The 16,732-nt window shown below is 53.2% G+C and overlaps 1 protein-coding gene across 2 annotated transcripts in view; it reads right to left on the bottom strand.

The window, feature by feature from the left end:
* Nucleotides 1-15,108: 15,108 nt before the first annotated feature.
* The window catches only part of CSNK2A2 (casein kinase 2 alpha 2), a 30,217-nt gene continuing 28,593 nt past the window's right edge, over nt 15,109-16,732 (bottom strand). Inside the window, exons 11-12 of one of the 2 annotated variants that reach the window (XM_073564387.1) lie at nt 15,848-15,940; nt 15,109-15,771 (exon numbers count right to left, since the gene is read on the bottom strand). In XM_073564387.1, the coding sequence (XP_073420488.1) occupies nt 15,864-15,940 (77 nt within the window). In that variant the 3' untranslated portion in view covers nt 15,109-15,771; nt 15,848-15,863. The remainder of the gene's footprint in view (nt 15,772-15,847; nt 15,941-16,732) is intronic. The other variant, XM_073564388.1, reaches the window with a different exon arrangement.

Genomic DNA, 16,732 nt, shown 5'->3' with positions numbered 1-16,732 from the left:
CCATCCAGTATATAACCGGCACACCCCTCCCATCCAGTATATAACCGGCACACCCCTCCCTTCCAGTATATAACCGGCACACCCCTCCCATCCAGTATATAACCGGCACACCCCTCCCATCCAGTATATAACCGGCACACCCCTCCCATCCAGTATATAACCGGCACACCCCTCCCATCCAGTATATAACCGGCACACCCCTCCCATCCAGTATATAACCGGCACACCCCTCCCATCCAGTATATAACCGGCACACCCCTCCCATCCAGTATATATCCGGCACACCCCTCCCATCCAGTATATAACCGGCACACCCCTCCCATCCAGTATATATCCGGCACTCCCATCCAGTATATAACCACTACACCCCTCCCATCCAGTATATAATCGGCACATCCCTCCCATCCAGTATATAATCGGCACACCCCTCCCATCCAGTATATAATCGGCACACCCCTACCATCCAGTATATAACCGGCACACCCCTCCCTTCCAGTATATAACCGGCACACCCCTCCCATCCAGTATATAATCGGCACACCCCTCCCATCCAGTATATAACCGGCACTCCCATCCAGTATATAACCACTACACCCCTCCCATCCAGTATATAACCGGCGCACCCCTCCCTTCCAGTATATAACCGGCGCACCCCTCCCTTCCAGTATATAACCGGCACACCCCTCCCATCCAGTATATAACCGGCACACCCCTCCCATCCAGTATATAACCGGCACACCCCTCCCTTCCAGTATATAACCGGCACACCCCTCCCATCCAGTATATAACCGGCACACCCCTACCATCCAGTATATAACCGGCACACCCCTCCCATCCAGTATATAACCGGCACACCCCTCCCATCCAGTATATAACCGGCACACCCCTCCCATCCAGTATATAACCGGCACACCCCTCCCATCCAGTATATAACCGGCACACCCCTCCCATCCAGTATATATCCGGCACACCCCTCCCATCCAGTATATAACCGGCACACCCCTCCCATCCAGTATATATCCGGCACTCCCATCCAGTATATAACCACTACACCCCTCCCATCCAGTATATAATCGGCACATCCCTCCCATCCAGTATATAATCGGCACACCCCTCCCATCCAGTATATAATCGGCACACCCCTACCATCCAGTATATAACCGGCACACCCCTCCCTTCCAGTATATATCCAGCACACCCCTCCCATCCAGTATATAATCGGCACACCCCTCCCATCCAGTATATAATCGGCACACCCCTCCCATCCAGTATATAACCGGCACTCCCATCCAGTATATAACCACTACACCCCTCCCATCCAGTATATAATCGGCACATCCCTCCCATCCAGTATATAATCGGCACACCCCTCCCATCCAGTATATAACCGGCACACCCCTCCCATCCAGTATATAACCGGCACACCCCTCCCATCCAGTATATAACCGGCACACCCCTCCCTTCCAGTATATAACGGTACACCCCTGCCTTCCAGTATATAACCGGCACACCCCTCCCATCCAGTATATATCCAGCACACCCCTCCCATCCAGTATATAACCGGCACACCCCTCCCATCCAGTATATAACCGGCACACCCCTCCCATCCAGTATATAACCGGCACACCCCTCCCATCCAGTATATAACCGGCACACCCCTCCCATCCAGTATATAGCCGGCACACCCCTCCCATCCAGTATATAACCGGCACATCCCTCCCATCCAGTATATAACCGGCACACCCCTCCCTTCCAGTATATATCCAGCACACCCCTCCCATCCAGTATATAACCGGCACATCCCTCCCATCCAGTATATAACCGGCACACCCCTCCCATCCATTATATAACCGGCACACCCCTCCCATCCAGTATATAACCGGCACACCCCTCCCTTCCAGTATATATCCAGCACACCCCTCCCATCCAGTATATAACCGGCACACCCCTCCCATCCAGTATATAACCGGCACACCCCCCCATCCAGTATATAACCACTACACCCCTCCCATCCAGTATATAACCGGTACATCCCTCCCATCCAGTATATAATCGGCACATCCCTCCCATCCAGTATATAACCGGCACATCCCTCCCATCCAGTATATAATCGGCACATCCCTCCCATCCAGTATATAACCGGCGCATCCCTCCCATCCAGTATATAATCGGCGCACCCCTCCCATCCAGTATATAACCGGCGCACCCCTCCCATCCAGTATATAATCGGCGCATCCCTCCCATCCAGTATATAACCGGCACACCCCTCCCATCCAGTATATAACCGGCACACCCCTCCCATCCAGTATATAACCGGCACACCCCTCCCATCCAGTATATAACCGGCACATCCCTCCCATCCATTATATAACCGGCACACCCCTCCCATCCAGTATATAACCGGCGCACCCCTCCCATCCAGTATATAATCGGCGCACCCCTCCCATCCAGTATATAACCGGCGCACCCCTCCCATCCAGTATATAATCGGCGCATCCCTCCCATCCAGTATATAACCGGCACACCCCTCCCATCCAGTATATAACCGGCACACCCCTCCCATCCAGTATATAACCGGCACACCCCTCCCATCCAGTATATAACCGGCACATCCCTCCCATCCAGTATATAACCGGCACACCCCTCCCATCCAGTATATAACCGGCACACCCCTCCCATCCAGTATATAACCGGCACACCCCTCCCATCCAGTATATAATCGGCACACCCCTCCCATCCAGTATATAACCGGCACACCCCACCCATCCAGTATATAACCGGCACACCCCTCCCATCCAGTATATAACCGGCACACCCCTCCCATCCAGTATATAACCGGCACACCCCTCCCATCCAGTATATAACCGGCACACCCCTCCCATCCAGTATATAACCGGCACATCCCTCCCATCCAGTATATAACCGGCGCACCCCTCCCATCCAGTATATAACCGGCGCATCCCTCCCATCCAGTATATAACCGGCGCACCCCTCCCATCCAGTATATAACCGGCGCACCCCTCCCATCCAGTATATAACCGGCGCACCCCTCCCATCCAGTATATAATCGGCGCATCCCTCCCATCCAGTATATAACCGGCACACCCCTCCCATCCAGTATATAACCGGCACACCCCTCCCATCCAGTATATAACCGGCACACCCCTCCCATCCAGTATATAACCGGCACATCCCTCCCATCCAGTATATAACCGGCACACCCCTCCCATCCAGTATATAACCGGCACACCCCTCCCATCCAGTATATAACCGGCACACCCCTCCCATCCAGTATATAACCGGCACACCCCTCCCATCCAGTATATAACCGGCACATCCCTCCCATCCAGTATATAACCGGCACACCCCTCCCATCCAGTATATAACCGGCACACCCCTCCCATCCAGTATATAACCGGCACACCCCTCCCATCCAGTATATAACCGGCACATCCCTCCCATCCAGTATATAACCGGCACACCCCTCCCATCCAGTATATAACCGGCACACCCCTCCCATCCAGTATATAACCGGCACACCCCTCCCATCCAGTATATAACCGGCACACCCCTCCCATCCAGTATATAATCGGCACACCCCTCCCATCCAGTATATAACCGGTACATCCCTCCCATCCAGTATATAACCGGTACATCCCTCCCATCCAGTATATAACCGGCACATCCCTCCCATCCAGTATATAACCGGCACATCCCTCCCATCCAGTATATAATCGGCACACCCCTCCCATCCAGTATATAACCGGCACACCCCTCCCATCCAGTATATAACCGGCACATCCCTCCCATCCAGTATATAACCGGCACATCCCTCCCATCCAGTATATAACCGGCACATCCCTCCCATCCAGTATATAACCGGCACACCCCTCCCATCCAGTATATAACCGGCACACCCCTCCCTTCCAGTATATAACGGCACACCCCTCCCATCCAGTATATATCCAGCACACCCCTCCCATCCAGTATATAACCGGCACACCCCTCCCATCCAGTATATAACCGGCACACCCCTCCCTTCCAGTATATATCCATCACACCCCTCCCATCCAGTATATAACCGGCACACCCCTCCCATCCAGTATATAACCGGCGCACCCCTCCCTTCCAGTATATAACCGGCGCACCCCTCCCTTCCAGTATATAACCGGCACACCCCTCCCATCCAGTATATAACCGGCACACCCCTCCCATCCAGTATATAACCGGCGCACCCCTCCCTTCCAGTATATAACCGGCGCACCCCTCCCTTCCAGTATATAACCGGCGCACCCCTCCCTTCCAGTATATAACCGGCACACCCCTCCCATCCAGTATATAACCGGCACACCCCTCCCATCCAGTATATAACCGGCACACCCCTCCCATCCAGTATATAACCGGCACACCCCTCCCATCCAGTATATAACCGGCACACCCCTCCCATCCAGTATATAACCGGCACACCCCTCCCATCCAGTATATAACCGGCACACCCCTCCCTTCCAGTATATATCCGGCACACCCCTCCCATCCAGTATATAACCGGCACACCCCTCCCATCCAGTATATAACCGGCACACCCCTCCCATCCAGTATATAACCGGCACACCCCTCCCATCCAGTATATAACCGGCACACCCCTCCCATCCAGTATATAACCGGCACACCCCTCCCTTCCAGTATATATCCAACACACCCCTCCCTTCCAGTATATAACCGGCACACCCCTCCCATCCAGTATATAACCGGCACACCCCTCCCATCCAGTATATAACCGGCACACCCCTCCCATCCAGTATATAACCGGCACACCCCTCCCTTCCAGTATATATCCAGCACACCCCTCCCATCCAGTATATAACCGGCGCACCCCTCCCATCCAGTATATAACCGGCGCACCCCTCCCTTCCAGTATATAACCGGCGCACCCCTCCCTTCCAGTATATAACCGGCGCACCCCTCCCATCCAGTATATAACCGGCACACCCCTCCCATCCAGTATATAACCGGCACACCCCTCCCTTCCAGTATATAACCGGCACACCCCTCCCATCCAGTATATAACCGGCACACCCCTCCCATCCAGTATATAACCGGCACACCCCTCCCATCCAGTATATAACCGGCACACCCCTCCCATCCAGTATATAACCGGCACACCCCTCCCATCCAGTATATAACCGGCACACCCCTCCCATCCAGTATATAACCGGCACACCCCTCCCATCCAGTATATATCCGGCACACCCCTCCCATCCAGTATATAACCGGCACTCCCATCCAGTATATAACCACTACACCCCTCCCATCCAGTATATAATCGGCACATCCCTCCCATCCAGTATATAATCGGCACACCCCTCCCATCCAGTATATAATCGGCACACCCCTACCATCCAGTATATAACCGGCACACCCCTCCCTTCCAGTATATATCCAGCACACCCCTCCCATCCAGTATATAATCGGCACACCCCTCCCATCCAGTATATAATCGGCACACCCCTCCCATCCAGTATATAACCGGCACTCCCATCCAGTATATAACCACTACACCCCTCCCATCCAGTATATAATCGGCACATCCCTCCCATCCAGTATATAATCGGCACACCCCTCCCATCCAGTATATAACCGGCACACCCCTCCCATCCAGTATATAACCGGCACACCCCTCCCATCCAGTATATAACCGGCACACCCCTCCCTTCCAGTATATAACGGTACACCCCTGCCTTCCAGTATATAACCGGCACACCCCTCCCATCCAGTATATATCCAGCACACCCCTCCCATCCAGTATATAACCGGCACACCCCTCCCATCCAGTATATAACCGGCACACCCCTCCCATCCAGTATATAACCGGCACACCCCTCCCATCCAGTATATAACCGGCACACCCCTCCCATCCAGTATATAGCCGGCACACCCCTCCCATCCAGTATATAACCGGCACATCCCTCCCATCCAGTATATAACCGGCACACCCCTCCCTTCCAGTATATATCCAGCACACCCCTCCCATCCAGTATATAACCGGCACATCCCTCCCATCCAGTATATAACCGGCACACCCCTCCCATCCATTATATAACCGGCACACCCCTCCCATCCAGTATATAACCGGCACACCCCTCCCTTCCAGTATATATCCAGCACACCCCTCCCATCCAGTATATAACCGGCACACCCCTCCCATCCAGTATATAACCGGCACACCCCCCCATCCAGTATATAACCACTACACCCCTCCCATCCAGTATATAACCGGTACATCCCTCCCATCCAGTATATAATCGGCACATCCCTCCCATCCAGTATATAACCGGCACATCCCTCCCATCCAGTATATAATCGGCACATCCCTCCCATCCAGTATATAACCGGCACATCCCTCCCATCCAGTATATAATCGGCGCACCCCTCCCATCCAGTATATAACCGGCGCACCCCTCCCATCCAGTATATAATCGGCGCATCCCTCCCATCCAGTATATAACCGGCACACCCCTCCCATCCAGTATATAACCGGCACACCCCTCCCATCCAGTATATAACCGGCGCACCCCTCCCATCCAGTATATAACCGGCGCACCCCTCCCATCCAGTATATAACCGGCGCATCCCTCCCATCCATTATATAACCGGCGCACCCCTCCCATCCAGTATATAACCGGCGCACCCCTCCCATCCAGTATATAATCGGCGCACCCCTCCCATCCAGTATATAACCGGCGCACCCCTCCCATCCAGTATATAACCGGCACACCCCTCCCATCCAGTATATAACCGGCACACCCCTCCCATCCAGTATATAACCGGCACACCCCTCCCATCCAGTATATAACCGGCACATCCCTCCCATCCAGTATATAACCGGCACACCCCTCCCATCCAGTATATAACCGGCACACCCCTCCCATCCAGTATATAACCGGCGCACCCCTCCCATCCAGTATATAACCGGCGCATCCCTCCCATCCATTATATAACCGGCGCACCCCTCCCATCCAGTATATAACCGGCGCACCCCTCCCATCCAGTATATAATCGGCGCACCCCTCCCATCCAGTATATAACCGGCGCACCCCTCCCATCCAGTATATAACCGGCACACCCCTCCCATCCAGTATATAACCGGCACACCCCTCCCATCCAGTATATAACCGGCACACCCCTCCCATCCAGTATATAATCGGCACACCCCTCCCATCCAGTATATAACCGGCACACCCCTCCCATCCAGTATATAACCGGCACACCCCTCCCATCCAGTATATAACCGGCACACCCCTCCCATCCAGTATATAACCGGCACACCCCTCCCATCCAGTATATAACCGGCACACCCCTCCCATCCAGTATATAACCGGCACACCCCTCCCATCCAGTATATAACCGGCACACCCCTCCCATCCAGTATATAACCGGCACACCCCTCCCATCCAGTATATAACCGGCACACCCCTCCCATCCAGTATATAATCGGCACACCCCTCCCATCCAGTATATAACCGGCACACCCCTCCCATCCAGTATATAACCGGTACATCCCTCCCATCCAGTATATAATCGGCACATCCCTCCCATCCAGTATATAACCGGCACATCCCTCCCATCCAGTATATAATCGGCACACCCCTCCCATCCAGTATATAACCGGCACACCCCTCCCATCCAGTATATAACCGGCACATCCCTCCCATCCAGTATATAATCGGCACATCCCTCCCATCCAGTATATAACCGGCACATCCCTCCCATCCAGTATATAATCGGCACACCCCTCCCATCCAGTATATAATCGGCACACCCCTCCCATCCAGTATATAATCGGCACACCCCTCCCATCCAGTATATAACCGGCACACCCCTCCCATCCAGTATATAACCGGCACACCCCTCCCATCCAGTATATAACCGGCACACCCCTCCCATCCAGTATATAACCGGCACACCCCTCCCATCCAGTATATAACCGGCACATCCCTCCCATCCATTATATAATCGGCACATCCCTCCCATCCAGTATATAATCGGCACACCCCTCCCATCCAGTATATAACCGGCACATCCCTCCCATCCAGTATATAATCGGCACACCCCTCCCATCCAGTATATAACCGGCACACCCTTCCCATCCAGTATATAACCGGCACACCCTTCCCATCCAGTATATAACCGGCACACCTTTCCCATCCAGTATATAATCGGCACACCCCTCCCATCCAGTATATAACCGGCACACCCCTCCCATCCAGTATATAACCGGCACATCCCTCCCATCCAGTATATAACCGGCACACCCCTCCCATCCAGTATATAACCGGCACATCCCTCCCATCCAGTATATAATCGGCACACCCCTCCCATCCAGTATATAACCGGCACACCCCTCCCATCCAGTATATAACCGGCACACCTTTCCCATCCAGTATATAATCGGCACACCCCTCCCATCCAGTATATAACCGGCACACCCCTCCCATCCAGTATATAATCGGCACATCCCTCCCATCCAGTATATAACCGGCACACCCCTCCCATCCAGTATATAACCGGCACACCCCTCCCATCCAGTATATAATCGGCACACCCCTCCCATCCAGTATATAACCGGCACACCCCTCCCATCCAGTATATAACCGGCACACCTTTCCCATCCAGTATATAATCGGCACACCCCTCCCATCCAGTATATAACCGGCACACCCCTCCCATCCAGTATATAATCGGCACACCCCTCCCATCCAGTATATAACCGGCACACCCCTCCCATCCAGTATATAACCGGCACATCCCTCCCATCCAGTATATAACCGGCACACCCCTCCCATCCAGTATATAACCGGCACACCCCTCCCATCCAGTATATAACCGGCACATCCCTCCCATCCAGTATATAACCGGCACACCCCTCCCATCCAGTATATAACCGGCACACCCCTCCCATCCAGTATATAACCGGCACACCTTTCCCATCCAGTATATAATCGGCACACCCCTCCCATCCAGTATATAACCGGCACACCCCTCCCATCCAGTATATAACCAGCACACCCCTCCCATCCAGTATATAACCGGCACACCCCTCCCATCCAGTATATAACCGGCACACCCCTCCCATCCAGTATATAACCGGCACACCCCTCCCATCCAGTATATAACCGGCACACCCCTCCCATCCAGTATATAACCGGCACACCTTTCCCATCCAGTATATAATCGGCACACCCCTCCCATCCAGTATATAACCGGCACACCCCTCCCATCCAGTATATAACCGGCACACCCCTCCCATCCAGTATATAACCGGCACACCCCTCCCATCCAGTATATAACCGGCACACCTTTCCCATCCAGTATATAATCGGCACACCCCTCCCATCCAGTATATAACCGGCACACCCCTCCCATCCAGTATATAACCGGCACACCCCTCCCATCCAGTATATAACCGGCACACCCCTCCCATCCAGTATATAATCGGCACACCCCTCCCATCCAGTATATAACCGGCACACCCCTCCCATCCAGTATATAACCGGCACACCCCTCCCATCCAGTATATAACCGGCACACCCCTCCCATCCAGTATATAACCGGCACACCTTTCCCATCCAGTATATAATCGGCACACCCCTCCCATCCAGTATATAACCGGCACACCCCTCCCATCCAGTATATAACCGGCACACCCCTCCCATCCAGTATATAACCGGCACACCCCTCCCATCCAGTATATAACCGGCACACCCCTCCCATCCAGTATATAACCGGCACACCCCTCCCATCCAGTATATAACCGGCACATCCCTCCCATCCAGTATATAACCGGCACACCCCTCCCATCCAGTATATAACCGGCACACCTTTCCCATCCAGTATATAATCGGCACACCCCTCCCATCCAGTATATAACCGGCACACCCCTCCCATCCAGTATATAACCGGCACACCCCTCCCATCCAGTATATAACCGGCACACCCCTCCCATCCAGTATATAACCGGCACATCCCTCCCATCCAGTATATAACCGGCACACCCCTCCCATCCAGTATATAACCGGCACACCCCTCCCATCCAGTATATAACCGGCACACCCCTCCCATCCAGTATATAACCGGCACACCCCTCCCATCCAGTATATAACCGGCACACCCCTCCCATCCAGTATATAACCGGCACACCCCTCCCATCCAGTATATAATCGGCACACCCCTCCCATCCAGTATATAACCGGCACACCCCTCCCATCCAGTATATAACCGGCACACCCCTCCCATCCAGTATATAACCAGCACATCCCTCCCATCCAGTATATAACCGGCACACCCCTCCCATCCAGTATATAACCAGCACACCCCTCCCATCCAGTATATAACCGGCACACCCCTCCCATCCAGTATATAACCAGCACACCCCTCCCATCCAGTCTATAACCGGCACACCCCTCCCATCCAGTATATAACCGGCACACCCCTCCCATCCAGTATATAACCAGGATATGAGATCACTGGCATCAGCTGTTATAATGAGGTTTTTATACCCGGGGTGGGAAGGGTCGTTGTCTGGCTCCTCCATCACCAGATGGTGATAATTGTCTGTGCCCGGCAAACACTGTGATACTGTCACAGCAACACGGGGGCGGAGGACCAAAGCACAACGTGGCCCCCAGGAGCCCGAGCACAACGTGGCCCCCAGGAGCCCGAGCACAACGTGGCCCCCAGGAGCCCGAGCACAACGTGGCCCCCAGGAGCCTACAACGGATATGTAATGTGTAGACAGTGTGAGAAGATGAACGGACGATGCCATGAAGGGCCCACTCATCCGGACCCCTGACATCAGGCAGGAAGAAATCCGTGGTGTTAATCAAAGTGATACGGGGGGCAAGAGACACCAGTATCAGACCCGAAGTAACCGCAGAATAGTGTTTGCAGCTCTGGAGGTGACTGGAGGGTAAGACATGATGTAACAGCAGAATAGTGACTGCAGCTCTGGAGGTGACTGGAGGATAAGACATGATGTAACAGCAGAATAGTGACTGCAGCTCTGGAGGTGACTGGAGGATAAGACCCGATGTAACAGCAGAATAGTGAGTGCAGCTCTGGAGGTGACTGGAGGATAAGACACCATGTAACAGCAGAATAGGGTATGTTCCCACGGTCAGTGAACACTGCGGGCTGGACGCTCCGCTCATCCGCAGCGCCCAGATGTTACAGCACAATGGATAGATTTCATGCCGTCCCATCTCCACCGTGCGTCCTGAGACGGCTTCCCTGTGGAGACACACGTGGAGCGTCTTTCCAGACCGCAGCATGTCTATTTATGTAGTGGAGACGCGCAGTCTCCGCTCTGTAAATTACCCATTCACTAGCATTATCTTCCTAGTCACATGCGTAATAAGTGCGGGAACGCAGCTCACTACACTGCGTACTAACTTATATAATGCTGTACCTTGTTTCAGGCGAACATCGCGTCCACTGAAGTTCTCACGATGAGCTGACCGCGAGAACTACAGTGCAGGTGACCGCTGGGGACATCTCAAGTCATTATCTTCAAGCTCCAGTGTCTGGATGTCAGGCTGAGTGGTGGCATAATGCCACCGTTCCACATAAGGCATCCAGATGTAGCAAAGCTGGACTCGTCGTGGGACAGTAAGTATATCTTCTTGGTGGACAGGTATGGTATACTGTTGCTTTTTTATTTTATTTCTCTTCCAGGAGATCGAGGGCGTCGGAGAATTAGGTGTTTAGCAAGTATGGTTTAATTAAGATCTAATAAAGGAGTCTGTGTCATTATTTCTAATAAAGGCCTTTATTCTGGCTGCGTCTTTATTTCCCATGTAACTATAGGATTAGTAATGGATGGGTGTCTTATAAAGGCTTCTCCATTAGTAATCCATGGGCTTGATGTCACCGGACAATACAAAGGTGACATCAACCCCACAAATATCAACCCCACTTGCCACTGCTACAGGGCAGTGAGAAGAATCGGACAAAGTGCCACAATTGGTGCATCCTTGGATGTGCCAATTGTGGGGCGGCTGCGGGCTATTTTTACCAGTTCCAGTAGTCTGTTTTACTCTGGCTGGTTAACAAATATAGGGGGACCCCATGGCATTTTTCTTTGGAAGGGATCCCACTATTTTTGCTAATCATCCAAGGTAAGCAGACTGCTGCGGCCTGGTATTATCTGGCTGGAAAGGTTGATGGATATTGGATCCTTACCAGCCTGAAATACCAGTCCCAGCTGTCTGCTTTACTCTGGCTGGTTAACAAATATAGGGGGACCCCATGGCATTTTTCTTTGGAAGGGATCCCACTATTTTTGCTAATCATCCAAGGTAAGCAGACTGCTGCGGCCTGGTATTATCTGGCTGGAAAGGTTGATGGATATTGGATCCTTACCAGCCTGAAATACCAGTCCCAGCTGTCTGCTTTACTCTGGCTGGTTAACAAATATAGGGGGACCGGGACCCCATGCCATTTTTTAAAATTTTTTATTTAAGAGGGGACCTGTCTGTGTGCTTTCCTCCACTTTGTGTCATGTACGTCCGGCTGTGTCACCATTATGTAAATTAGTACACCGTGTAGTGAGCTGCGTTCCCGCACTTAATACACATGTGACTAGGAAGATAATGTGGTTTTATCGCATCTAATGATAGTGTATGGGTAATTTCCGCAGCGGAGACGGAGCGTCTCATAGACATAAACTGACATGTTGCGGTCTGGAGAGATGCGCCGCTTGTCCGTCTCTGCAGGTGAGCCGCGGGCATCGCTGCACACATAGAGGGAATGGGATTCCTTGAAATCCCCTCCACTACACTGTAACAGCTGGACACTGCGGATGTACGGAGCGTCCAGCCCACAGCGTTTACTGACCGTGGGAACATACCCCAATATATCTGCAAACAGGAAATCACTTTCCTTCCCAGAAGCCAACTTTCAATTAGCTTTATTTCAAGTGACAAAAACGCATCAGACACGCAGGTGACCTTCCAGTGACCTCAGATGCAGGTTTGGTGCAGATTTCACCTGCGTCAAATTCTGATCAAATACTGAGCCATTCCTGATCGTGTGCACATACCCTATTGACTGCAGCTCTGGAGGTGACTGGAGGATAAGACCCGATGTAACAGCAGAATAGTGAGTGCAGCTGTGGAGGTGACTGGAGGATAAGACACGATGTAACAGCAGAATAGTGAGTGCAGCTCTGGAGGTGACTGGAGGATAAGACCCAATGTAACAGCAGAATAGTGAGTGCAGCTCTGGAGGTGACTGGAGGATAAGACATGATGTAACAGCAGAATAGTCAGTGCAGCTCTGGAGGTGACTGGAGGATAAGACACGATGTAACAGCAGAATAGTGAGTGCAGCTCTGGAGGTGACTGGAGGATAAGACCCAATGTAACAGCAGAATAGTGAGTGCAGCTCTGGAGGTGACTGGAGGATAAGACCCAATGTAACAGCAGAATAGTGAGTGCAGCTCTGGAGGTGACTGGAGGATAAGACCCGATGTAACAGCAGAATAGTGAGTGCAGCTGTGGAGGTGACTGGAGGATAAGACACGATGTAACAACAGAATAGTGAGTGCAGCTCTGGAGGTGACTGGAGGATAAGACACGATGTAACAACAGAATAGTGAGTGCAGCTCTGGAGGTGACTGGAGGATAAGACCCAATGTAACAGCAGAATAGTGAGTGCAGCTCTGGAGGTGACTGGAGGATAAGACATGATGTAACAGCAGAATAGTCAGTGCAGCTCTGGAGGTGACTGGAGGATAAGACACGATGTAACAGCAGAATAGTGAGTGCAGCTCTGGAGGTGACTGGAGGATAAGACCCAATGTAACAGCAGAATAGTGAGTGCAGCTCTGGAGGTGACTGGAGGATAAGACAAAATGTAACAGCAGAATAGTGAGTGCAGCTCTGGAGGTGACTGGAGGATAAGACACGATGTAACAGCAGAATAGTGAGTGCAGCTCTGGAGGTGACTGGAGGATAAGACCCAATGTAACAGCAGAATAGTGAGTGCAGCTCTGGAGGTGACTGGAGGATAAGACCCGATGTAACAGCAGAATAGTGAGTGCAGCTCTGGAGGTGACTGGAGGATAAGACCCGATGTAACAGAATAGTGAGTGCAGCTCTGGAGGTGACTGGAGGATAAGACACGATGTAACAGCAGAATAGTGAGTGCAGCTCTGGAGGTGACTGGAGGATAAGACCCGATGTAACAGCAGAATAGTGAGTGCAGCTCTGGAGGTGACTGGAGGATAAGACCCGATGTAACAGCAGAATAGTGAGTGCAGCTCTGGAGGTGACTGGAGGATAAGACCCGATGTAACAGCAGAATAGTGACTGCAGCTCTGGAAGTGACTGTAGGATAAGACCCGATGTAACAGCAGAATAGTGAGTGCAGCTCTGGAGGTGACTGGAGGATAAGACACAATGTAACAGCAGAATAGTGACCGCAGCTCTGGAGGTGACTGGAGAATAAGACACGATGTAACAGCAGAATAGTGAGTGCAGCTCTGGAGTTGACTGGAGGATAAGACACGATGTAACAGCATAATAATGACCACAGCTCTGGAGGTGACTGGAGGATAATACATGATGTACAGCAGAATAGTGAGTGCAGCTCTGGAGGATAAGATATGATGCAATAGCAGAATAGTGACTGCAGCTCTGGAGGTGACTGGAGGATGACAGCATGTAACAGCAGAATAGTGACTGGAGGATAAGACGTGATGTAACAGCAGAATAGTGAGTGCAGCTCTGGGGGTGATTGGAGCACAGGATGTGAGGTCGTTGCTCATCAGTCACACAATAAGGAGCAGGATGAGACCATTGTGCAGATCAGAGGTATTTATATCTGGACTTCGTCCTCCGGGGTCTTATCCTTTCTATCCACACAGGCCGGGATAACAATAAGACATGAGACCCCGCCTCCAAACCTGCTAGAGACCGCCCACCCGCAAGCGGCCACAGTCGGCTCCTCCCTCCGGGACAGTGGCCGTAGCCTCCAGAGCTTCCTGATGCTCTAGCACCACCCGGTGGAGAGCGGCGGCGGCGCTGCAGCAGCCGGACACAAGACGCTTCCTTCACACACAGAGTATATTTATCACATCCCAGAATGCATTGCACAGAGCAGACACCAGGACCTGGGCTCCGAGGTAGCTTATAACACGCCGCGTCCCCGCAGAGCGGGCTGGGGGCTCCACAGACCTCCCGCCAGCAGCAGACACGCCCAGCTAGAGTAAGACTGGCAGCGCCGGGGCCTTGGCACCAGAACTAAGAACATCCCTGGGTATTGGTCAATTATAAAACATGAGAAGCCATGATTGGGGGGATATTGCTGCTTCAGGGGGGCACCGGTGACGTCACAGGAACGGGAAGACCCCATCTCCACTGCAGTCAGGCCTCTGATTGGTCGCAGAGCTCGGCCCACCCTGGTTCCAACTGACAACTCTACAAGGAAACTCCGACCAGAAGGCAAAGGGTTAAATCACGGTACAGAAGCTTCCTGTCCTCAGGAGGGCAACGGTGCGGCCCCCGGGCAGGGCGGAGGTGCGGCCCCCGAGCAGAGGTGCGGCCCCCCAGGCAGGGCGGAGGTGCGGCCCCCCAAGGCAGGGCTCGCTGTCCATCATCTCAGTATAATAAGGGAAGTGGGTTGTGGCGCTGCTGGGTCCGAGAGTCCACCTCCACCGCAGCAACCAGCGTGCCTGGCTCCGCCCACAAACCAGGTGACGACAGCAGCGGCGTCCTGCAAGGGAAAAGAGGGCGGTCAGGGGGCAGACAGCGACCACACGGGGGCCCAAAACTGCAGAAATGAGAATTACCCACAGTCCCCTGTTCTCATCGCGCTGTGGAGAGGCTGCCGGAGAGCACGTTACTGTCCGTCTGAGCCGCCGCCTGCTCCTTCACCACCGGATCTAAGGAGGTAAGAGAGAACAAGGTGATCCAACCGTAGCCTGTGGCCCACACAGGGCCAAGATAGGCAACCTGACAGGAACAGGGTGGGGCCCGGACGGGCAGCCCGAGAGGAACCAGACAGGGCCAAGGTGGGCAGCCTGGCAGGAACAGGGCAAGGCCTGGACGGTCTGTCTGAGAGGAACAAGGAGGGGCCAAGTTGGACAACCTGACAGGAACAGGGAGGCACCAAGACAAGCAGCATGACAGGAACACGGCGGCTCCAAGGCAAGCAGCATGACAGGAACAGGGCGGCTCCAAGACAAGCAGCCTGACAGGAACAGGGAGGGGCCAAGACAAGCAGCATGACAGGAACAGGGAGGGGCCAAGACAAGCAGCATGACAGGAACAGGGAGGTGCCAAGACAAGCAGCATGACAGGAACAGGGAGGTGCCAAGACAAGCAGCATGACAGGAACAGGGAGGCGCCAAGACAAGCAGCATGACAGGAACACGGCAGCTCCAAGACAAGCAGCATGACAGAAACAGGGCGGCTCCAAGACAAGCAGCCTGACGTAACAGGGAGGTGCAAAGACAAGCAGCATGACAGGAATATGGTGGGGCCCAAGACAAGCAGCATGACAGGAACAGGGTGGGGCCACGATGGACAACCGGAAAGGAACAGGGTGGGGCCAAGAGGGACAACCTGACAGGAACAGGGAGGGGCCAAGACAAGCAGCATGACAGGAACAGGGAGGTGCCAAGACAAGCAGCATGACAGGAACAAGGCGGCTCCAAGACAAGCATCATGACAGG

The sequence above is a fragment of the Dendrobates tinctorius genome, unplaced genomic scaffold (genome assembly GCF_039654945.1).
Source record: "Dendrobates tinctorius isolate UK_male_01 unplaced genomic scaffold, ASM3965494v1 ptg000450l, whole genome shotgun sequence".
In the NCBI taxonomy this organism is placed as follows: Eukaryota; Metazoa; Chordata; class Amphibia; order Anura; family Dendrobatidae; genus Dendrobates; species Dendrobates tinctorius.
Note: the sequence above shows the minus strand (reverse complement) of the source record. Positions and strands in the feature narration are given on the sequence as shown.